The following is a 24,604-nucleotide window of genomic DNA, read 5'->3' as shown; positions in this document are numbered from 1 at the left end:
TTAAAGAAGAAGTTACAGGTCTGTGAGAGCCAGAAATCTTGATTGCTTGTTTCTGACCAAATACTTATTTTCCACCACAATATGCAAATAAAATGAAAAAAAAACAGACAATGTGATTTTCTGTATTTTTTTTTCTCAGTTTGTCTCCCATAGTTGAGGTCTACCTATGATGTAAATTACAGACGCCTCTCATCTTTTTAAGTGGTGGAACTTGCACTATTGCTGACTGACTAAATACTTTTTTTCCCCACTGTATGTACAGTATGTATGTATGTATGTATGTATGTGTGTGTGTGTATGTCCGGGATTGGCATCCACACCGTCGCAGCTACAGCCACAAAATTTGGCACAGTCACACGTCTGGACCCCGAGAGCGTCCTAGGCTATGTTGTGAGGCGAAATTTTAACCCCGCGCGTTCCAATTCACCAAACAATTTTGCCCCTGTCTACATAATGGGGAAAATGTGTGTGCGTGTCAAGCCCCGCCCCTCATTATGACGTCATAATGGTTGCCATGGCGATGCTGATGTCATCACAGGTTGCAAGCCCCGCCGCTCATTATGATGTCATAATGGTTGACTATGGGATGGAGGATATGTATGATGGGTATATGGGCACTGGACTATGGGATGGAGGATATGTATGACGGGTATATGGGCACGGGACTATGGGATGGAGGATGTGTGATGGGTATATGGGCACGGGACTATGGAATGGAGGATATGTATGACGGGTATATGGGCACGGGACTATGGGATGGAGGATGTGTGATGGGTACGGGACTATGGGATGGCGGATATGTATGACGGGTATATGGGCACGGGATTATGGGATGGCGGATATGTATGATGGGTATATGGGCATGGGACTATGAGATGAAGGATGTGTGATGGGTATATGGACACTCGACTATGGGATGGCGAATATGTGTGATGGGTATATGGGCATGGGACTATGGGATGGAGGATGTGTGATGGGTATATGGGCACTCGACAATGGGATGGAGGATATGTATGATGGGTATATGGGCACGGGCCTATGGGATCGTGGATATGTATGATGGGTATATGGGCACGGGACTAAGGGATGGAGGATAATTATAATTTGCTATAACTAACCACAGTTAGTTACTATGCCCGGGCAGCGCCGGGCTCTTCAGCTAGTATGTGATAAAAACACACTAAAAATGCAATGAAAACAGTTATATAATTTAAATATTGGGTATGAAAATGGTACAGAAAATCTGCAATATCAAAAACTCACCAAGAGCTCATCGTGAGAACATAGCCTTAAAGCACCACTGCAATAGGTTTTTTCTTTTTTTTCCCAGCGCTGGAGTGCCGCTACTAAACAAAAGTCCCGGCCCTTGTCCTATACTCACCTTCTGGCATCTTAACCTTTTTTCAGAGCCATCTTGTAACTGCGACTTTGGAGTGGCCGGAAGTCAGAAGATACGTCACAAGCTCTCAATACAAGTCTATGGGAGCCCGAAAGAGGCCAGAACAAGGCTCTGATAGACTTACATTGATTAGTGACCTCCGCTGCTCCATAAAACACTGGAGCAGCGGACAGGGCACAAACTGCTGGATATGGATGGTATTGGCGGCGACAGAAGGGGAATATGGTGGCAGGTGAATATGAGACTAGGTGCAAAGGCCTTAGATTCAAAGCACCACTCCAGCGGTAAAATAAAAAATAAAACAACGCTGAAGTGGTGGTTTAAGAAAGGATACTTACACTTTAAAGAGGTCCTATCACTTGCTCAAAAATATGGAGTTAAATACCTTGTAAAAATCCCATTAAGGGATCTCCCTGTATGTAGTAAGCTATACACTCCTCTGACATGGTGGGTCTATATTGCACAAATTATTACTCTCTGCGCACTTTGTGGAGGGGTCCAGTATTTATACACTTTATTTGCTTTGCTTGTGTACTTTCCAATACTTCAGAATGCTGCAGATCCTACCAGATCTTGGTTGTGACTCGAATTTGAAATTATATTACGAATAAAGAATTACTGTTTTTAATGACAGATTGAACTCTTGTTCTATACTGGATATACTTCTACAATGATATTGTTTTCCTTTCCTTTGAATCAGCTTTACTAGAAGTAGAAAAGAGCTAAATCACTGGCAGGGAGAAATGATTTTAGTTTAGTGCTATTGCTTTCTGTGAGAGGTCAGAAATCACAATATACAGAATTTAACAATACCTTCACAAATACTCACATCTCCTCTATGTCTGCCAGTTTCATGTCAATCAGTGGCTTGTGCACCAGTTGCTGACTGTCGTCATACAAGAACACAGCATTTTCTGATCCAACCTATGAAAAGGAAAGACAATGTTGATCAAGTCAGTTCTGTTTTGGCTAGACATTGCCCTTAACCCCTTTGTAGCATATGATGTAAACTTATATCATGCAGTGTCCCTGTTTTTGATGCAGGGTGACATGCCGAACCTGCATCTTTCCCCACACAGTCGGATTTAATCATCCATTGTGAGCCTCTGACAGCTGTGGCTGGAGTGGTGCTCTGCCCACGGTTGTCAACCTCCTAAATCCCAATGTCAATCACTGACAGCAGCATTTAACACGAGCCGGCAGGAGTCATTCCACACTCCCATCAGCGAGCCTGTGTCGTGATCATGGAGCACCGATGGGTTGTCACTGCAGCTGGGGTCTACTAAAGACTGAGAAAAAAAAAAAAAAATGGCTGCTTCTCCAGTGGGTTAAAGACAAAATTCCAACTCTTAAATGCCATTTAGTTTATGGTTGGTCCACATGTGCTGGTTAATTTCTACATACACTTTTTTGGTGGGCCACAACTCTAAAGCCCCTACATATAAAAAAAGCTCAAGTACTGGCTTCCTGCAGTCGCCACTAGAAGGAGATCAGGAGCTAACCCAATGTGGCACATAGTAAAACAGAACGCTGTAATCTGGTAATCTGTCTCTATAGGAGGTCACTAAAATGTCCCCTTCAAAGTCCCAACAACAGAAAACAAGTGTAACCAGCTATGAACATATTAAAACAGATCTTTCGTAAAATTTCACAATAAAAAAAAGTATAAAATACTAGATATCTTAGATATACATAATTGATAATCTATGTCAAAATAAATGTACAATTATTTATGAATGTTACTATCCATCCCTGCCTATCTAGTCTGACAGCTCCTCAATGTACCTCCTCCCTGCTGACGAGATCTCACAGTGCTTAGTACCAGCTGAAGCTGTCAGTCACTGGATGCATTTGCACTCATAAGATATTTCATTCTATAGCTGGACTCATAAAATGCTCATTATAATATAAGAATAATACAGCCATTATGACATGGATTTACAAAGTAAGTACTCCAGCCTCATCTAGGTCTTTATTTATAAATGCATTTGGTCACGTGCTTCAGCCTCAGTGAGAGATCAGGTTGCATGCTGCCTATAGACCTATTAAGTAAAGTGCAGGAGGCAGCTGCAGAGTGAGACATGGAGAGACACGTAGAGACCATGCTGCTGTCTCTTGTTAGCTGCTTTATTCCACGCTAGTGCTGAATTTACTGTGAAATATGCTACTGTGTAATATGTCCTATTTCTTACGATGTGCTAAACAAAAAAGGAAGCATGATGCCTTCCAAAGGAGGAATCACAGCAACTCCTCCTTCCCTGCATAAATTCCTATGGTCAGCATGTAACCTGTTTCCTCAGTGAAGCTGATGGATTTTATTAGTGAATTTATAGTGATTGAACAGTTTAGGTGGCTGGAAAGAGGGGGTGGGGTGTGGAGTAATTAGTTGTTAGGCCGGTTTCACATTTGCGCTTTATAGCGCAGCGACGGCCTGCACACGACCGCCGCTAAGCCCCGCCCCCTCCTTCCGGTCATCGCCGCCTACTAGCGCACATGGACACTTGCGATCTGCGCACCCTATCTTTAGCATAGGGTGCGCAGATCGTGCGCTGGCCATGCGTTAGCAGGATTTTGCAGTGCGCTGCGCACTTTTGAAGGTGCACCCGTGTGCGCCGAACGCAGCATGTTGCATTTCGGCGCGCACGGCGCACCTTCAAAAGTGCGCAGCGCACGATCTGCGCACCCTATGCTAAAGATAGGGTGCGCAGATCGCAAGCGTCCATGTGCGCTAGTAGGCGGCGATGACCGGAAGGGGCGGGCAGGGAGCCGGCAGGGGGCGGGGCTTAGCGGCGGCCGTCGCTGCGCTATAAAGCGCAAATGTGAAACCGGCCTTAGAGATTAAGCTGAAAAGTAAAAATAAGTGTGATTTTAGACATTTACCTAAATTACATATACAACATGCGCAGAAATTCATAACAGAATGAAAATGGAAGAGAATACACTAAAAACAAAAAAACTCTTACAATGCATGTGGCAAAAAGTGCCTTTCCCTGCACTAAGTCCATCATTTCGTACAATGCTTTCAGGCTCCAATCTGGGCAGTATGGAAGTCTACAGCTCTCAAAGTCTTCTGTAGGAGGCTTAAATCCGGCCAGTTTCACTTTGACAGCTTTTGCTGGATACTGAATGAGTGAAGGGGGAAGCTGAAATAGACTAGAAAGGAAAGTAAAGGTAATCACCCACGGTTCAAGACGGTCACAAAACTTCATCTACCACACTTCATAAACATTATTTCTATAAAGGTGTCAATTGTGTTGCAAACCTCATCGGGACATATGTTACGTTCCAGGGATGGCACAGCCAGAGGAATTGTGCATTTGTCACATGTATTGGGAGCTAACTGATATAGACAGCTGTGCTACTGATGGTGACTGAGCTCCAAAACCACTACTTTAATACCTCGGATGCAATTGTGAATAGTGACAGCAGAATATTAGGAATTTGACAGAGGGAAAGTGCTCCATCCTTTAAGGGGGTTTTACACATAGCGATATCGCTAGCGATATCGCTATAACGTCACCGATTTTGTGACGTTAAAGCGATATCGCTATGTGTGATACTTACCTCCGACCGGCTCCCCCGCTGTCCATCGCTGATCGCGCGAGAATGTCCGGCTCCATTTCTCGTCGGGCGCTTCCTGCTGGCGCTGACGAGCGACGCGTGGAGGCGGGTGGGAGGACGTCAGGATCGCTGTGTGTGAAAGGTGAGTATCGTGCGCTGCGTCGCTGCTGCATCGCTGTGAGGTCTGCCTGTGTGGCAGCTCACTAGCGATCATTTAGCGATGCACCAGCGATCCTGACCGGGTCGGATCGCTGGTGCACCACTAAATGTAAAGGGGGCTTTAGTCCATGGACAACAGAGGTCCCAACAATGGCCTCAATGTCTGGCATATACAGTAGTCCATCAGATCTTGCCTTAGTAAATGGGGTCTCTCATCAGTCTAAAACTGTCAGGATGGGATAAGGACCTTACTACACACAGTTGAAGCCATGATTTACATACATTCCAGCCACATTCATTAACAAATCAGATGTTTGCTGTGTTACACAGCCAGCACATTCACTGCTGTTAATCCCTTAAATGCTTTTCTCAATCTGTCACCATGGTATTTAAGACTTGTTTCTGGGGGCAGGGAGTGGTGCATGCCCCCAATATCCCACTTCCCCATGCCACGATTGTGAGGGTTGCTGTTAGATGGGTGAACCCGAACAGTAAAGTTCGGGGTCCATACCGAACACCTACTGTTCGGGCATGGATCCCGAACACAGATTTCACCAGGAAGTCAGTGTAACTGTTCAGGTTCGGCATTCTAAACACTGGATGTTTATTGCGCCGTCATCTGCATGACAGTGCGAGAAACACCGCCGTCTCTGATTGGTGGTAAGATCATTACCACAGATCAGAGCACTACAGTTCCCACGCTGTCAGATGACAGTGTGAGCCTGCAGCTGTGACCAGAGTATAACAGCGAGAGCAGGTGCCGCTGATGGAAGTATTTATCAGTCGATGGCTGCGCTATAAAAAAAAATAAAAAAAAAATGTTATGGGATCCCCTGTATTTTTGATTACCAGCCAGGCAAAACTGACAGCTGCGGGCTATCCTTGGGGTTAACTAGAGGGGTCCCAGACAGTTTTTGTTTAAAAAAAAACTTAAGTAATTTAAAAAAAAAAAAAAAGGATGGGGTCCCCCCATTTTTTTACAACCAGCCAAACTAAAGAAGACAGCTGGGGGCTGGTATGGATCCATCGATATTGGGCCTCCCCAGCCTAAAAATAGTTGCCCCAGAAAAGGCTCATCTATTAGATGCACCAATTCTGGAGCTTTGCCTGGCTCTTCCCACTTGCCCTGTGGAGGTGGTAAGTGGGGTTAAAATGGTGGGCTTGATGTCATCTGACAACACAACATCAAGCCCACAGGTTAGTAATAGACAAGTGAAATGGGGTCTGGTCTGTGGCCCCATTATCAGAAGACACTCTTATATAATACAGTAGGATAAACGGTCATTTATTATGATTTAGTGTAATGGTTCAATAGTATTTACGCCACATCAGTATTCATCAAGACGTTTTGACCCTCCCAGGTCTTTTTCAATATAGTCGCAGGATGGGCAGAAGAATGGAGGAGTAGAGAGAGTGGTGACGCAGGTCGTGCTGTGCCTGGGGTCTAATATTAGAGACAAGGATTTATTTTAGCCTGTATTCATACACATTCCCATTGCTAAGAAGTTTATAGTACACATGGGTTATATATATATATATTTTTTTTATTAACTCTCTTCTCACCCCCCAATAGGTGAGGTCTTTTTTGTCCTTCCTCATTCTTGGGTCCCCTACCAGAGGCCTGGGAGTTTGAGGGTTCTGTGCAGGATCTTCGTTGTTCCCAGCATTGCGCTTTTCTGGACAGAGTTCAGATGTTGCTCCTGGGATCTGTTGTAGCCATTTTTCAACTTAGGGGTCACTGCTCCAAGTGCTCCTATCACCAGTGGAATCACTGTTGCCTTCACCTTCCACATCTTCTCCAGTTCTGCTTTGAGGCCCTAGTATTTCTTCAGCTTCTCATATTCCTTCTTTCTGATGTTGCTGTCACTTGGCAAAGACACATCTAGTGTCATTGCGGTATTCTGATCCTTGTCCACTATCACAATGTCTGTTTGGTTAGCCAACACCTGCTTATCCGTCTAGATCTTCAAGTCCCACGGGATTTTAGCCCTTTCATTCTTCACCACTTTCTCTGGGGTCTCCCACCAGGACTTAGGGGGGACTTAGCCCATAATGCTGTGCAGATGTTCCTGTATACAATTCCCGTTATTTGGTTGTGGCGTTCAGTATACGTTGTTCATGCTTGCATTTTGCATCCTGCCACTATGTGTTAGACGGTTTTTGAGGTTTCTTCGCATAGTCTGCACCTTGAGTCTTGTCTTGTGTGGTAGATTCCTGCTTCTATGGATCTGGTACTTAGTTGTTGCTTTTGTGCCGCTATGATTAGGGCCTCTGTGCTGTCTCGGAGTCCAGTTTTCTCCAGCCATTGGTAAGATTTCTCCATGTCAACCACTTCCATTATCTCCCATGCAGCTTGTCTTGCCATGGCGCTTCACATTCCTGTTTTTCCTTCCAGATCTGTTGGTGTTGCTGCCTTAGGCTTTCTCTCAGGTTGTCATCTTTTGGTGCCATTTTTCTGATGTATTCCTGGATACTCCTTGTTTCATCTGTGATGGTGGCTTGGATGCTCATCAAACCTCAACCACCCTCCTTTTTTGTTGGTATACAATCTTTGCAGGTTAGATTTAGGGTGGAGACCTCCATGCATTGTGAGGAGCTTTAATGTCTTCACATCTGCAGCTTCCATCTCTTCTTTTGGCCAGCACACTATGCCAGCACGGTATCTGATAACTGGCAGGGCACATGTATTGATGGTGCAGATTTTATTCTTCCCATTGAGCTGGCTCTTCAGGACCTGTCTTACCCTTTGATGCGATCCGGCGCATGTGCTTCTCAATGACAAAAAAACGCATCCGGCGGTAAAAAAAACCGGATTTGTTTTTTTACACACATGCCGGATTGTGCCTGACGGCACAAACCGGATGTGTGAAAGAGGCCTAAGACTGCTCGTGAGAGCTTACAATCTACAATGAGGTGGGGGAGATACAAAGTACAGGTGTGTATTTACAATGGTGTATTTACAATGATGGTCCAGCCATCTTGAGGGAGTGAGGGATGGATGGAGATAGTGAATGGGCTACACATGCACACTTACAAATAGAATGACTTTGATTAGTGAACGTGATGGCTGCTCTGAACAAATGTGTTTTGAGAGAGCACCTGAAACTATGCAAATTGTGGATAGTCCTAATTTCTTGGGGTAGAGCATTTCAGAGGATTGGCGCAGCGTGGGAGAAGTCTTGGAGTTGGGAGTGGGGGGTACGGATTAGTGCAGAGGTTAGTCGAAAGTCGTTTGCAGAGCGCAGCGGTCGGTTAGGCCGATAGACAGAAATGAGGGAGGAGATGTAGGGGTGCCGCACTGTGGAGAGCTTTGTGGGTGAGAACAAGTACTTTGAATTGGATCCTATAATGAATTGGCAGCCAATGTAAGGACTGGCGAACAGTGGACGTGTCCGAGTACCAATTAGCCAGATGGATGACCCTGGCTGCTGCATTAAGTAAGGACTGGAGAGGTGATAGTCGAGTAACAGTGAGGCCAATTACTGCATTGCAGTAGTCCAGGCGGCGGGAGTGGATCAATGCGACAGTGAGTGTTTTTGTTGTTTCCATGGTGAGAAAAGGGCGGATCCTAGAGATGTTCTTTAGGTGTAAGCGGCAAGAGATTGTATATGGGATGTGAAGGAGAGATTGGTGTCAAACATAACACCCAGACAGCGCACCTGCTGCTGGGGTGTTATTATGGTGCCACCTACATAGAGGGAGATGTCAGATTTAGGGAGGTTAGCAGACGGCGGGAGCAGAAGTAGTTCAGTTTTGGAGAGGTTGAGTTTCAGATATAGAGCGGACATGATGTTGGAGACTGCAGACAGACAGTCACGGGCGTTCTGTAGTACAGCGGGCGTAAGGTCGGGGGATGACGTATATAGTTGTGTGTCATCCGCATAAAGATGGTGCTGAAAGCCAAATCTGCTGATAGTCTGTCCAATTAGGACCGTGTAGAGAGAGAAGAGAAGGGGGCCAAGGACTGAGCCCTGAGGTACCCCGACAGCAAGAGGAAGAGGAGATGACGTGGAGCCAGAGAACAAAACACTGAAGGAGCGGTCAGAAAGATAGGGAGAGAACCAGGAAAGAGCAGTGTCCTTAATGCCTAGTGACTGGAGCCTAGAGAGTAGGAGACGGTGGTCAACAGTGTCGAAAACTGCAGATAGGTCGAGAAGAATGAGAAGAGAGTAGTTACCGTTACGTAACATAGCCTATTGTCTTATCATCAGAGTCCTCCAGCCAGCAGGAAGCTGGACCTTAGTCAGCTGGTGGGAACACGGAGAAAATGGACCAAACAATTTATACAGTACATAGATACCCCCATATGTGATGGAAAACAGCTATTTTAGTGCACGACAGGGCTTGGAACAGAAGGAGAGCTATGTGACTTTTAGAGCGCAAAATTGATGTCTTGTTACATTTGCAGAGCCCCTGAGGTGCCTAAACATTTGAAAAACCACACAAGTGACCCCATTTTGGAAATTATGTCCTTAAAGGGAAGCTGTCACCAAGAATAATGCTGTTAACCTGCAGATATGGAGTTAATCTGCATGTTAACAGCGTTATGATGCTGCCTGGAGACTGGACATGGAGGAATGCAGCGGAAAGAAAATTATCTTTATTCTCCCTGCCAGCATTCGATATTCAGTCATAGGAACGGGGCAGCACCAGTTCAGTCATCGCTCTGACTATACAGAGTGACCGCTGTAACCGATCCCCCTGGCCCTCACTGACACTGGCTTTATGTTGCGGTTGGCTGTCAGTAAGTGGGCGTGGTTACAGTGGCTGCTCTACGCAGAAAATGACTGAACCAGTGCCGGCGCAGCCTCCCATGACTGAAACCAAATGCTGGTGGGAAGAATAAAGATCATTTTAAGTGCAGACACAGGACAGCATCGTAACGCTGTTAACCTGCAGATGAACCACATATCTGCAGGTTAACAACTTTATTCCTGGTGACCGGTTCACTTTAAGGAATTTAGCGGTGCGGTGAGCACTTTGAACCCACGGGCGGGCAGAAAAAGTAATACATTTTCATAAAAGAGCCATTCTGACACAGATCGTCAAAGTAAGTACACGTTTTGCTATAATAATGAATACTGCGGTAAAGAATTGCAATACTCTATTACCTGCCGACATCTAGTGCTTTTGAAGTTCCAAAATCAACAAATTCCACGAGACAAGTGACAGGGTCGTAAGATTTAATGGACAGAAGTTTTGCTCTATGCAACACACCGTCGCTATAAAGAGCAAGACATGGCATAGCTGAAAATGAAAAAGAGTGTCAGCATCTAACATATGAAAATCACATATAAGCCCTACAGACAAGGACTGTGACAGACTCCGAACCTGTCCTAAAATCTGTTATGCCCGGCAATATGCTCATATCGGAGTTGATTTCATCAAGGGTGGATTTAAGAGGATCGCCGTCTCCGCTGACATTCTTAACACAAATGAAGACCTGAAAAAAATAAGTATTAAGTCCAGTAATTGCTAGTCAGTAATTATGTTGTGAATGTATTCGTTGACAGAGAAGATACCGTACTTCCTCCTACCTCAATTTGCCATGTCAAATGTAGAAATACTGAGAAGTCTATTAATGCACAGGAAACTCCTTAATAAATTACAGCTAGCACAGAGATTAGCTTGGCCTGGTTTCGCACTAAGGTAGTCAGTTCTACGACCTCCTTTGGGGACTTCCATTTGCAGAATGGGATTCAGACGGAAAACCCAACAAAGCAATTCAGCAAAATGATGCAAATGAAGCCCAAAGTCTGCAACTATAGGTTCAGTTTTACTTTTATTCCGGCTAAGTCCATGTTTTATGCAGAACAAAATAGTCCCATAGACTACTCTAATATATCCCGCTTAAAAGCATTACTGAAAAAATGTGAAACAACAACTCAGAGTGGAAGACTTTGAGCTCTGCTTGCCTCATTATAATGAACGGCTCCATTGGAGTTTCCATCTGCATCTCACTTTTCTTAGCTTCAGACGTAAGCCTTTGAAAGAGGCAGCATAACGGGTACTATTGTAGCGTGACAAAAGTCTCATCACTATGGCACAAGAGCTAGCCAGAAATACATTTTACCGTCAGCGGTCACAGCAGGTCACCAGACAGAAATATAGCACTGACACTCACTAGATTTGCTGGGGTTCTCTAGGATTATTAATCTTTTTTACTAAATGTAGTTGCTAACAGAGGCCCTGCTCCCGCTCCTGCAGGAGATTCAGTTACTTCATGTCAACAGAGCAGCTGTTTCTCATCCGCTCCGCTCTGCTCTGTTGACAAGGTGTGACTGCCAACATTATGCTGATTGTAAGCTGGCTTCCCGCAGTTAGGCAGTGGGGAGTCAGCTGTCAATCATCATGATATTGGCATTCACACCCGCTCAACAGAGCAGAGCGGAGCGGATGAGAAGCCGTTAGGCCACATTCACATGTTCAGTATTTAATATCAGTATTTGTAATCCAAAATCAGGAGTGGAACAATCAAAGTATAATAGAAACACGTCAACACTTCTGCATTTTTTTTTACCCATCCCTGGTTTTGGATTACAAATACATACACATACATAAAATATATATATGCCTTGGTGAGAGAGGTACAGAAGAACCCCAACATCACTGTGGCTCAGATGCAGTAGGGAGATGGGAGAAAGTTCTACAAAGTCAACTATCACTGCAGCCCTCCACCAGTCAGGCCTTTATGGCAGAGTGGCCCGATGGAAGCCTCTCCTCAGTGCAAAACATATGTAAGCCCACAGAGTTTGCTAAAAAAAACACATGAAGGACTCCCAGCCTATGAGAAATAAGATTCTCTGGTCTGATGAAACGAAGATAGAACTTTTTGGTGATAATTCTAAGCGCTATGTGTGGAGAAAACCAGGCACTGCTCATCACCTGCCTAATACAATCCCAACAGTGAAACAAAGTGGTGGCAGCATAATGCTATGGGGTTGTTTTTCAGCTGCAGGGACAGGACGACTGGTCGCCATTGAAGGAAACATGAATGTGGCCAAGTACAGAGATATCCTGGATGAAAACCTCTTCCAGAGTGCTCTGGACCTCAGACTTGGCCAAAGGTTCACCTTCCAACAAGACAATGACCCTAAGCACACAGCTAAAATAACAAAGGAGTGGCTTCAGAACAACTCTGTGACCATTCTTGACTGGCCCAGCCAGAGCCCTGACCTAAACCCAAAATGGCTGTCCACCAACATTCACCATCCAACCTGACGGAACTGGAGAGGATCTGTAAGGAAGAATGGCAGAGGATCCCCAAATCCAGGTGTGATAAACTTGTTGCATCATTCCCAAGACGACTCATGGCTGTACTAGCTCAAAAGGTGCTTCTGCTCAATACTGAGCAAAGGGTCTGAATACTTATGACCATGTGATATTTCAGTTTTTCTTTTTTAATATGTTTGCAAAAATGTCTACATTTCTGTTTTTTTTCAGTCAAGATGGGGTGCAGAGTGTGCATTAATGAGAAAAAAAATGAACTTTTTTCAATTTACCAAATGGCTGCAATGAAATAGAGAGTGAAAATTTCAAGGGGCCTGAACGCTTTCCATACTCACTGTACAATGTATATATGTGTGTGTGTGTCTCTGACCTCTATTTATCTATATGTATATATCTATTCTAAGCGGTCACTGTGATTATACTGTAAGCGGCATATGAATTGCCGACTTTTCAAAGGAGCTAGAGATATGGTTCTACAGGAAGTAGTTTTTTTTTTCTCTGGGGGCACTGAACGTTATTAGGATGCAAAAAGAGACAAGTAAGCCCCAAAAACTCCGGAAAAAAACGCACCAAAACATGCGGTTTTGCCGCAACTTCTTTCCTGCCAAGAAGTCAGGTTTTGCTGCAAAAAAAAAAAAAAAACAGCAAAAAAAACCCCAGCAAAAACGCCCAGTGTGACCTTACCCCAAATGGAAATCTATTCGGGACTACAGAACAGGAGAAGCGAACAAGATTTTCAAGTGTATAAAAAGAGAGAACATCTCCTGTAATCCCAATGTATTTTTTCCCCTCTATAAATCAATTGTGACGCCACATCTAAATTTTGGAATCAAGACTCGGGCTTCACATTTTAAAAAAAGCTATTTGGAAGCAGGAGTCAAATAAAAGGTGGCAACTAAATTATTACATGTGATGGGAGGCCCCTCCTATAATGAGAAGTTAGATAAGTTGGGCTTGTTTAGCTTTGAAAACAAGACGTCTCAGAGGAAATCTCATATGTATGAAAGCATGTGTGGTCAATACAAAGCAGTGGCACATGACTTATTCCTTCCAAAGATCTTACATAGGACCAAGGAGACATTTATTATGTGCGGAGGAAAGGAGATTCCAGTTCCTTAATAGGAAAGGGTTCTTTATAGTCAGATTGGAATGCCCTACCACAAATGGTAGTAATGGCAGACACTATGACAACATTTAAAGAAGGGCTGAAGGGTTTTCTCAAAAAAATGTCATTGTGGGTCATGATCTTGTGATAGAGGATGTATAACTGGTGGAGAAAGGTTTAACTTTATGGATCTGACTTTTTTCAACCTATATAAACCATTTAGCTATATAATATACTAACTTTATTGGGTGTTTCGATGTGTGTGACTTTCACTTCAAACAGTTCTCCTGGACGAGGCAGAGGTGTTGGAGAATACTTTGGCAACACAGGTGTTTCCAAATCATTTTGAAGCAATTCCTGGAAAATAAATGCAAAGAAACTGATTTTTCAAACTTGCTTCAACTACTTTCATTTATGAGTACCTGCATTTAACACTGTATTGCTCTACAGTTTATAAAAGAAAAAAAAAAAAGCACATTGCACAATACAGCACTCCACTATAGAAAATGATGGTCTGGTGCCATGTTCCTCAGACCAAAGAGGAGGAAGTTAAAGGGTTTTCTGGTCTTCTATAAAAGTCAGCAAAGGAAAAAAAAGCTTATGAAAGAAAAAAAGATGGCACACTTACTCCTGGAATCTGCTTCCTCTCGGACGTTCTCAGCAGGACAAGAAGAGAAGATGTCACAATTAGTGATGAGCCAACGTGCTCTGATAAAGTGTTATCCGGCATGCTCGGGTGATAACAGTGTCTTTGGTGTGCTCAAAACATATGTTCCGAGTCCCCGCGGCTGCATGTCTTTTGCCATTTTCGACTGCCGCAACATCTCCATAGACTGCCTGTTTGTTAGGCAATCCCTGCATGTGTTGCATCTGTCAATTAGCCAGAAGACATGCAGCCACGTGGACTGGAACAACATATTTTTCAAACACGCCAAAGTCACTCGGTTAGCACCAGAGCGTGCTCTGATAACACCTTGTCCGAGCACGTTCACTCATCACTAGTCACCCGACCCGCTGAGGCCACTTACTGGTGGTGGGGGGGGGGGGGGGGGAGTGGGGGGGTGGCTAGTGGGTAAGACGTCGTCTTTAACGGATGGCAATGATACATTCAGCTATAGATCTTGAGCACAGATAAAAATCCAGGAGTAATTACAATTTTTTTTTTACATTTAACCCCTTAGCGACAGAGCCAGTTTGCAGCTTAATGACCAGGCCAATTTTTACAATTCTGACCACTGTCACTTTTATGAGGTTATAACTCTAGAACGCTTTAATGGATCCCGCTGATTCTGAGATTGTTTTTTCGTGACATATTGAACTTCATGTTAGTGGTAAAATGTCTTCGATAAGTCTTGTGTTTATTTATGAAAAAAACGGAAATATGGCGAAAATTTTGAAAATTTTGCAATTTTAAAACTTTAAATTTTTATGCCCTTAAATCAGAGATGTGTCACACAAATTTCTTAATAAATAACATTTCCCACATGTCTACTTTACATCACCACAATTTTGGAAGCAAACATTTTTTTTGTTAGGAAGTTATAAGGGTTAAAAGTTGACCAGCGATCTCTCATTTTTACAACAAAATTTACAAAACCATTTTTTTAGGGACCACATCATATTTAAAGTCATTTTGAGGGGTGTACATGACAGAAAATACCCAAAAGTGGCACCATTCTAAAAACTAGACCCCTCAAGGTGCTCAAAACCACATTCAAGAAGTTTATTAACCCTTTAAGTGCTTCACAGGAACTAAAGCAATGTGGAAGGAAAAAACTAACAACTTTTTTTTGCAAAAAATTTACTTGAGAACCAATTTTTTTTATTTTCACAAGTGTTAAAAGAGAAAATCAACCACAAAATTTGTTGTACAATTTCTCCTGAATACGCCGATACCCCATATGTGGGGGTAAACCACTTTTTCAGCACACGGCAGTGCTCGCATGGGATGGAGCACCATTTGACTTTTTCAACGCAGAATTAGCTGGAATTGAGATCGGATGCCATGTTGCGTTCGGAGAGCCCTTAATGAGCCTAAACAGTGGAAACCTCCAACAAGTAACCCCATTTTGGAAACTAGACTCCCCAAGGAACTTATCTACGATATATGTGTGGTGAGCACTTTGAACCTTCAAGTGCTTCACAAAAGTTTATAACGTAGAGCGGTGAAAATAAGAAATCCATTTTTTTCCAGAAAAATGATCTTTTCGCCCCCAAATTTTTATTTTTACAAGGGTAACAGGAGAAATCATACCCCCACAGTTATTGTGCGATTTGTCCTGAGTACATGATACCCCTTATGTGGGGAGGAACCACTGTTTGGGCGCATGGGAGAGCTTGGAAGGGAAGGAGTGCCATTTTGGAATGCAGACTTTGATGGAATGGTCTGCGGGCATCATGTTGCGTTTGCAGAGCCCCTGATGGGCCTAAACAGTGGAAACCCCCCACAAGTGACCCCATTTTGGAAATTAGACCCCCTAAGGAACTTATCTAGATGTGTGGTGAGCACTTTGAACCCCAAGCGCTTCACAGAAGTTTATAAACGCAGAGCCGTGAAAATAAAGTCTTTTTATTTACACAAAAGTGATTTTTTTAGACCCCCAAAGTTGGTAAATAGTGGAAACCCCTCAATTCTTGCTCCAACCCTAACCCCAACACACCCCTAACCCTAATCCCAACCCTAACCTTAATCCCAACCCTAATCCCTATTCTAACCCTAATCCTAGTTCGCCCTAACCCTAATTCTAACCCTAGCCCAACCCTAATCCAACCCTAACCCTAGCCCAACCCTAACCCTAATGGAAAACTGAAAAAAAAAAAAAAATATTTTCTTTATTTCGTTATGTTGGCCTAACTAAGAGGGTGATAAACGGGGGGGGGGGGGTTATGTACTATTTTGATCACGATGATAGTTTATCATCGTGATCAAAATGAATGAATGGAATCTGCCAGCCGGAGCCGGCAGATTCCCGGCGGGCGCACTGCGCATGCACCCGCCATTTTCCCCGGATCCAAGTTGGCGACGCCCACCGAAGGACGGCGGCGGGACACAGGACCACCGGGAAGGGACAGAGAACCACGGAGAGGTACCGGGAGGGGGATTGGGGACCCTCTCTCTCCTCTGATGTGTGATCACATCAGAGGAAAGAGAGATTAAATGTAAAATCGCGGCTTTTTTTTTTTTGCGCTCGCCGTTATAGGGTTAATAACGGCGATCGCAAAAGCAGGGTCGGTAAAAACCGACCGATTCATGAAAGCCGAGACCCCAGAGAAAATCCGACACTGTGGGGCGCTATTCACTTTCTCCACAGCGCCGTGAATTAACGGCGCTGTGGTTTAAGTACCCTTAATTACCGCCGTTAAAAGGCGTATCGGCGGTCGTTAAGGGGTTAAGCATCCCTTCCTACGCCTATCCTTTGGTAGGGCGAAGTGACCACGATAATTATTTGATGAGTTTTTGATGCTGTATGTCTTCTGGAGCATCTCTGCTATAATAAACTACATTAGGTTATTTGCGATTTTTCATTTACGTTTCAGAGGGTGTTTTATCACATTTTTCAGTTGCAGTTTTTCTTCTTTTGGTTTTTCATCTAAAAAAAAACTGCTTTGTTTTGGAAACTTCCTGTTACTTAGGTTTGATAAACTCATGTGCGACTGGAGGCATATTTATTGACATTTCGCTGCAAAAAGGCAAAATAAAGGCATGTTTGTTTCTTAATCTCATTCAGGCTGTGTGCCCACGTTGTGTTTTTTAAGCGCTTCCGCAGCGCTTTTAGACAAGCGTTTCTGCTGCGGAAACGCTTAAGAAAAGCATCTAATGTAATAGAATGGAAAACGCACATGTTGTGCTAATGGTGCGTTTTTTTCCGCTGCGGAAACGCTTAGCGGAAAAAAACGCAGCATGTTCATTAATTGTGCGGAATCGCATGCGATTCCGCATACATACACTGTAATTGCAAAAACGCATAGGAAAACGCATGTCAAAACGCTTATTGCGTCAAAAACGCGTGTCAAAAAGCGCATGCGTTTTCCCTGGCAAGGGCATGCGTTTCTGCTCAGGAAAAAAACGCTTGAAAAACGCTACGTGGGCACATAGCCTCAAATCTATGTGGGAATTCTGCAGATAAATATTTACCGCAAGAGAAATTGACAAGTTGCGGATTTCAAAATTGCACCACAATTGCGGGTCAGTTTCCGCAGCACAAAAAAAAAAAAAGCCCAATGGGTATGATATTTACATAAATCCCATAACACTTTGTTGGAACTGTAATATTCTCTTAAAAAAAAACAAACAAACAAGAAAACGCATGAGATATTCACTGTGAGAACTTAGTGAATAGAATGCCCCTTTCAGCAAAGTGGCTCCATGAGTTTTCCTTGCACATCAATGTTTTTTTAATTTTAGTATTTTTTTTTTAAAGAAAAGAATACTTAATTCCCTGACCAGCGCTGCTCCAAGCACGGTGTCCCAATTCAATCTTGTAACATTACATCAGCTGAGCACAGCAGTCTATCAGAAGACAGCCAGGGAACACAGCACTTGAAGCTGCACCGGTCTGAGACTAGTTGTTTTTACTTTTCATTTAAAGGGGATCTGTCACCCCATTTTTGGCCTATAAGCTGCGGTTACAGCCATCAGGGGCTTATCTACAGCTGTAGATAAGCCCCCGATGTAACCTGAAAAAGAAGAAAAACTAGTTAGATTATGGCGTTCGGTCCGGTCCGATGGGTGTTGCGGTCCGGTCCGGCGCCTCCCATCTTCATACGATGATGTCCTCCTCCTTACTTCTCCCTCGGCTCCTGTGTAGGCGTACTTTATCGGCCCTGTTGAGGGCAGAGCAGAGTACTACAGTGCGATGGTGCCGGGAAAGGTCAGAGAGGTCCCACGCCTGCGCACTGCAGTACTTGACTCTGCCCTCAATAGGGCCAATAAAGTACGCCTGCACAGGAGTCGAGGGAGAAGCAAGGAGGAGGAAGTCATCGTATGAAGATGGGAGGCGCCAGACCGCGACATCCACCGCACCTGACTCCGTCCCCCGGTGAGTATAATCTAACGTGTTTTTCTTATCTTTCAGGTTTCATCGGGGGCTTATCTACAGCATTACAGAATGCTGCAGATAAGCCCCTGATGGCTGTGGCCGCAGCTTATAGGGCTAAAATGGGGTGACAGATTCCCTTTAAGTCTTACTGAGGATATAGAGAAGAGGTTGTCAAGTAGGTCACCTTAAGTTTTTATTCAAGCATTCTTCTCTCTCTCTGGGATGGGAAGTTACCTTTCAATACATACAAGTGAAAGGTAACTTTACATTTCAGACAGAAGAATGTGGGAATACAAACTTATGTTGACCTTAGACAATTTCTGAGCAGGGATGAATGAATCACATGTATTCAACTATCAACTACTGAGGACTCCCAAATTGTAATATTTTTCTTTCTACTGGCTCACATGGTACAGATATATTTTTCCTGGGATTTAACCACTAAAATGTTGCTAACATCCTAAAAGGCCACTATAGCTGGTAGCCATAAGGACGCCGCAGTCATGAGGACACGATTTTGTGGCGCTCCCAAATGTATAAGTATTACAGGTTCTTATCGTTGTTACTTCACTCATTCACAGACTGCACAGCTATTTGATCAACAAAATGGCTGCTGACGGAGACACATGGAACAAGCGAATAGGTCTGAAGATGTGAGCAAATCCATCAAAATGGAGGTGGGATTAGGAAGCGCTGGGACATTCACTGTCCCAATGTGCAGCCCCACTCAGGTTGCCTTCTTTGTTCCAGTGCAGCGTCTTCGGTCTGGATCAAGCCTCTCCATCAGGCACGGAATAGGCTTTTGGCTGACATGTCATGACATTTCGTGAAGTCTAGTATAATACACTATAGGAACAGAGAAGCGCAAACAGGGTCTTATCCGATGATACTTTTAAAATTATAAGAGATTCACTCACCTGCTGTAGGAGAGATCAAGCATATGAGGTTAGTAGTCAGCTGCTCCACGTCCAAAGGTCAAACAAGTGAACGTCGATATATCAAACCCTGTGGAACTTATTTTTGGACTTCCATGCGCTGCTTGACATAATACACGATTCCAGTATAATTGAAGATTAATAATACATGTCTGTCATCCCCTGAGGAAGAAGTGGTTCTCACTTCGAAACGCGTTGGGAATAAATTATTGATCTTCAATTATACTGGAATCGTGTATTATGTCAAGCAGCGCATGGAAGTCCAAAAATAAGTTCCACAGGATTTGATATTTCGTGAAGTCTAGGCATGTAATCACATGTATTGCTTCACATTACTTTGCACTGACTAGTCCATACCAGAGATGCCAAAGATGCCAGCAGCAAGAGGGGGAGACTGCACCAGACCAGATCACAACGAGAATGCGCAGAAGGACAGATGAGGACCGGGTGAGAATAGCTTAGTTACTCACCGATAACGGTGTTTCTCGGAACCCATGACAGCACCATGGAGAGAGGGGGTCCGCCCATCAAGGACAGGAACCTACAGATAAAAAGGCGGCGCCTTTCCTCTGCCCCCAGTTGGTTTCAGAGCATCAGAGGGTCTCCAGGTTAGTTAACAACAAAAGTATATACATAACATTATAATACTGCATATTATCAAGAAGCACCATGTCTAAACGAAAAACACTGTACACACAGTAAACCATGCTCACCACACACGAGAAGGGGGGGGAATAAGCGAGTGCTGTCATGAGTTCCGAGAAACACTTATCGGTGAGTAACTAAGCTATTCTCTCTCACCCATGACAGCACCACGGAGAGAATTTCAGAGATTGGTGGCTTAGGGAGGGACCACCGCCTGAAGGACCCTTCTCTTGAAGGCCAGGTCAGACGTAGAGGCTAGATCTAAACGATAGTGTCTGAAGAAGGTAGAAGGTGTTGACCAGGTGGCCGCCTTACAGATCTGTTCTATCAGTACCTCTGATCTTTCTGCCCATGAGGTCGCCATTGCCCTTGTAGAGTAAGCTTTTAAACCCTCTGGGATGGTATTCCCGCTGGATGAATATGCCAGTGCAATCGCATTCCCTTATCCACCTTTCTAGGGTATTATTGGATGCCTTGAGTCCCCGCCGAGGTCCCTGGAAACACACAAAGAGAGCCTTCCTTCCTACATCCCCTGGTGGCCTCTAAGTACTGAACTAAGCACCTCTTCACATCTAGGGTGTGAAATCTCTCTTCTTCCCTATTCCTAGGGTTTGGGCAGAAGGAAGGAAGGACTACTTATTGGGACCTATGAAAGTGTGTTGCTACCTTACCTCAGGTTTCAATATGACTATCGTCTAGGATTTTAGTGAACGGTGGCATTGCTGACAGAGCTTGAATATCGCTCACTCTGCGAGCGGATGTTAGGGCCACTAGAAGTACGGTTTTTAACGACAAGGTTTTTAGGGGTGCAGACTGGATGGGCTCAAATGGGGGCCCTGTTAGGTCCGGGAGATCTGGTAGGACCCAAGGGTCGGTTATTGACAGTATTCTTAGCCAGGAGAACAAAGTTCTTTTTGGCCAAAAGGGGGGTATTAGTATCATTCTTGCTTTGTCCTCTCTGTCTTTTCTTATGACTGCCGGGATGAGAATGGTCGGCAGAAAGGCATACATTAGGTCCCGTGTCCAAGGGAGCATAAACGCATCCAGGGTCCGGGGATTTCCCCTGGGGTCTAGGAAACAAAACGTTTCCACTTTTTTGGTTTTGTGGTCGGTAAACAGATCTATGTCCGGGGTTCCCCACATTTTTACAATCTGCCGAAAAATTGACTGTTTTAGGACCCATTCTTCCTGGCGTAACTGGGTGCGACTCAGAAAGTCTGCTCTCTGGTTTTCTGTTCCCCGTATATGCAGTGCAGAGAGAGGGATAGTAGGTTTGTCTCCGCTAGGGTGAAGATTTTGGAGGATGTGTTCATTAGTGCCCGGGACCTGGTTCCCCCCTGGTGATTTATATAGGCCACCGTCACTCGATTGTCCGAAAATATGCGGACGTGATGACCCCGTAGCACCGGTAGGAAGTGTGTTAGGGCATAACCTACTGCCAATAGTTCCTTTTGGTTCGAGGAGGCTTCTGATTCCTGAACTCCCCATTCCCCCTGAGCCACTTCGTTGCTCATATGTGCTCCCCATCCCATGGGACTGGCATCCGTGGTAATTATGTGTGTGATTTTTATTACCCAGGGAATCCCTTTGGATAGGTTGTCTGTTTCCCCACCAAGCTAGGGAATGAATAGTTTTTGAGTCTAGTGTAACGTGACCATCCAAGTGATCTCCTAACACTAACTGGTTGGCTAATACATCCCATTGGAGATCTCTCGTATGTACTGTAGCTGTGCCCATTGGACTGCTGGCAGGCAGGCGGAGAGGGACCCTAGTAGTGACATCGCCTTTCTTAGCGTCATGGAAGGGTTCTGAATCGCGCTTGTTACTATCTGAGCAATTATCTCTTTTTTGCGGTCCAGGAGGTAACACTCTTGGGTGTTTGAGTCCAGTGTTAGTCCTAGGAACTCCTGAACTTTGCTGGGCTCCAACCTCGATTTTTTCAGGTTTAGTAGCCAGCCAAGGTTCTGTAGAATTCTTATTACTCTGTCCCTCTGTTCCCTGCATCCTTTGGCCGAGTTGCTTGCTATTAAAAAGTCGTCCAAATATGGGATTATTAAAATATCCTATTCTCTTAGGTGAGCCATCATTTCTGCTACTAGTTTCGTGAAAACTCATGGGGCTACAGAGATTCCAAATGGCAGGGTCCTGTATTGAAACTCCTTTATTTTGCCCTCTATGGAGACCGCCAGTCTGAGGTATTTTCGGGAGTCTTTGTGGATGGGGACGTGATAGTACGCATCGCTGAGATCTAATACTGTCATGAAGCAATGGGGGAAGAGAATTTTGGTGGTTGATTTGATTGACTCCATTTTGAATTTTTGGTTTTTGACATAATTGTTTAGCTTTTTTAGATTTATAATTGTCGGGAAGGTACCGTCCGGTTTGGTCACTAGAAAAAGAGCCTCTCTCCTGCAGGGGAACCTCCTGGAGCACTCTTTTGCTTAGTAAGCTTAGGACCTCTTTTTCGAGAGCTGTTTGTTCTTTTATCGAAGATCTTAGTGGAGTTACCACATATTTTTGAGGTGGGAGAGAGAGAGAAAGTCTATTCTTAGGCCTGTTCCTATCAGATTTAATAACCAAGGGTTGTTCGATATTTCCCTCCAGGCTGGGAGAAAAAAACAGCCTCACTCCCACCCTGGGCAAACAGTCACTTGGAGGGTTTTTTGTCTTGGGACGAGTTACCGAAGAAGAACCCCCTGTCTCTCCTTCTGTTATCCCATTTCTGTTCTCTCGGGGGTCTCCTCTGAAAAAACTTTTTGTTTCGAAAGGACCTTTTAAAGCTTGCAGGATCCAGGTATGGGAATCCCTACATTTTATCCCCTGCTTTTTGGAGAATGTCATCCAGTGTTTCTCCGAATAGGAATTTTCCTTCACAGAGGATGGAGCATAGCTTCATCTTAGTCTGTAAGTCCCCTGGCCAACATTTGAGCTACAGCGTTCTTCGGGCTGCGTTTGACAGGGCTGCTGCCTTGGATGACAGCCTTACTGAATCAGCTGATGAGCCTGCTAAGAAGGCCGCCGCTCCCCTTATTACTGAAATGGATTCCAGGATCTTCTCCCTGGGTGTACCTTCCCTTAACTGTTTCTCTAGTTTATCCACCCATACCATGAGGGCTCTGGAAGTACATGTTGCCGCTATGGCTGGCCTAAGATTTCCCCAAGCTGATTCCCAAATGCCCTTGAGGAAAGTATTGGACTTTTTATCTAAGGGGTCTTTTAGAGTACCCACATCTTCAAAGGGGAGTGTGCTATGAATGAGTCACCGGAGGAGGAAAAAACAAAAATACAAGCTAAGTCCAGAAAACCGGAGAGGTTGGTAGCTAGCGGATTGCAGACCCCTGATCCTATTCACAACAACTAACAGTAGCCGTGGGGTGTTCCTACGGTGGTCCTAGACACCTCGTTCACAGCCGGAGAACTAAACAAACCTAAAGAAAGGAAGGGGAAATCTAAACTGCCCCAGAGCAGACCCCAAAGCAATAGACAGCCCCCAACATGTATTGACGGTGAAAACAGATGAAAACACAAACACAGACAGAAAGACAGGCTGAGAAAACGATGGGGCCCTCACTAACTAGATAGGATAGGAAAGAAAAGCAACTGTCTGCAATCACGCAAAAACCCTGCCAAAAATAATGTCCAACACGTCTGATAGAAAAGGCCCTGAAGTCACTAGACTTCAAAATCACTATATCAACACTCAGGTATATTCTGAAAACAGAGCAAAGAGATCAACTGATCAGAGACAAAAATGGAGATCAGCCAGTCCCAACCAGGGCAGGCTGAACACAAACACTAAGTAAACAGACAAAATCTCATGGAACAATAGCAGAGCAAAAACTTAGCTTTAGTAGACAGGACTAATCTGGAGGCCAGAGCTCAGAGCAGAGAGGATCACCAGCAACCCAGCAGGGCGTCAGCGGCCTTATATCCACTCAGATTCCGGATGTCCAATCACACCCCACCTGTTCAGATGACAGGTTTTTCCCATCCAAATCAATTTCACTACCTCCTTTCACAAGCAGAGGGAGTTCATCGGACATCAAAGGTGAAGGAGAAAATGAGCTCATAACAGGAATGCAAATTTTTTTGAGTCCTTGGCGACCGCTACATCTAGTTTCGGGGCCTTGCCCCAAGACGTGGACGCCTCCTCGTCGAATGGATATTTTCTCTTAAGGGAAGGGACCGTGGAGTTCTTCCTGTCTGGTCTTTCCAATTCTTTAGTTATCAGGCCCTGTACATTCTCGTTTAGCGGGAACACGCTCCTTTTCTTTTGTCCCAGTCCCCCAAACATTATGTCCTGGACTGACCTATCAGGCCGAGGGTCTGCCACTCCCATGGTAGCCCTTACCGCCCTTACTAGCATGTCTACCTCATCTAGGGGAAAACAGTGACGTGACGACCCCCCGGTTTCTTCGTCTGAGGATGGCGAGTCGGTGTCCGAAGTTTGTGAGGTAACCTCCCCTGATGACGAGGTGTCTGACTGGGAGCCTGCTACTACATCCATCTTTTTTGCTTTCCCTTTGTGTTT

The 24,604-nt window shown here is 44.5% G+C and overlaps 1 protein-coding gene across 2 annotated transcripts in view; it reads right to left on the bottom strand.

Moving 5' to 3' along the window:
- Positions 1 to 24,604, bottom strand: part of RNF17 (ring finger protein 17) — a 585,601-nt gene that overhangs the window by 12,373 nt on the left and 548,624 nt on the right. For both annotated transcript variants that reach the window (XM_073583105.1, XM_073583106.1), the window contains 5 exons: positions 13,695 to 13,811; positions 10,451 to 10,562; positions 10,231 to 10,366; positions 4,363 to 4,552; positions 2,229 to 2,323 (listed from right to left, as the gene is read on the bottom strand). In XM_073583105.1, the coding sequence (XP_073439206.1) occupies positions 2,229 to 2,323; positions 4,363 to 4,552; positions 10,231 to 10,366; positions 10,451 to 10,562; positions 13,695 to 13,811 (650 nt within the window). The remainder of the gene's footprint in view (positions 1 to 2,228; positions 2,324 to 4,362; positions 4,553 to 10,230; positions 10,367 to 10,450; positions 10,563 to 13,694; positions 13,812 to 24,604) is intronic.

This window comes from Dendrobates tinctorius, unplaced genomic scaffold, assembly GCF_039654945.1.
Source record: "Dendrobates tinctorius isolate UK_male_01 unplaced genomic scaffold, ASM3965494v1 ptg000075l, whole genome shotgun sequence".
Classification (NCBI taxonomy): domain Eukaryota; kingdom Metazoa; phylum Chordata; class Amphibia; order Anura; family Dendrobatidae; genus Dendrobates; species Dendrobates tinctorius.
This window is presented reverse-complemented; position numbering and strand designations above follow the sequence as displayed.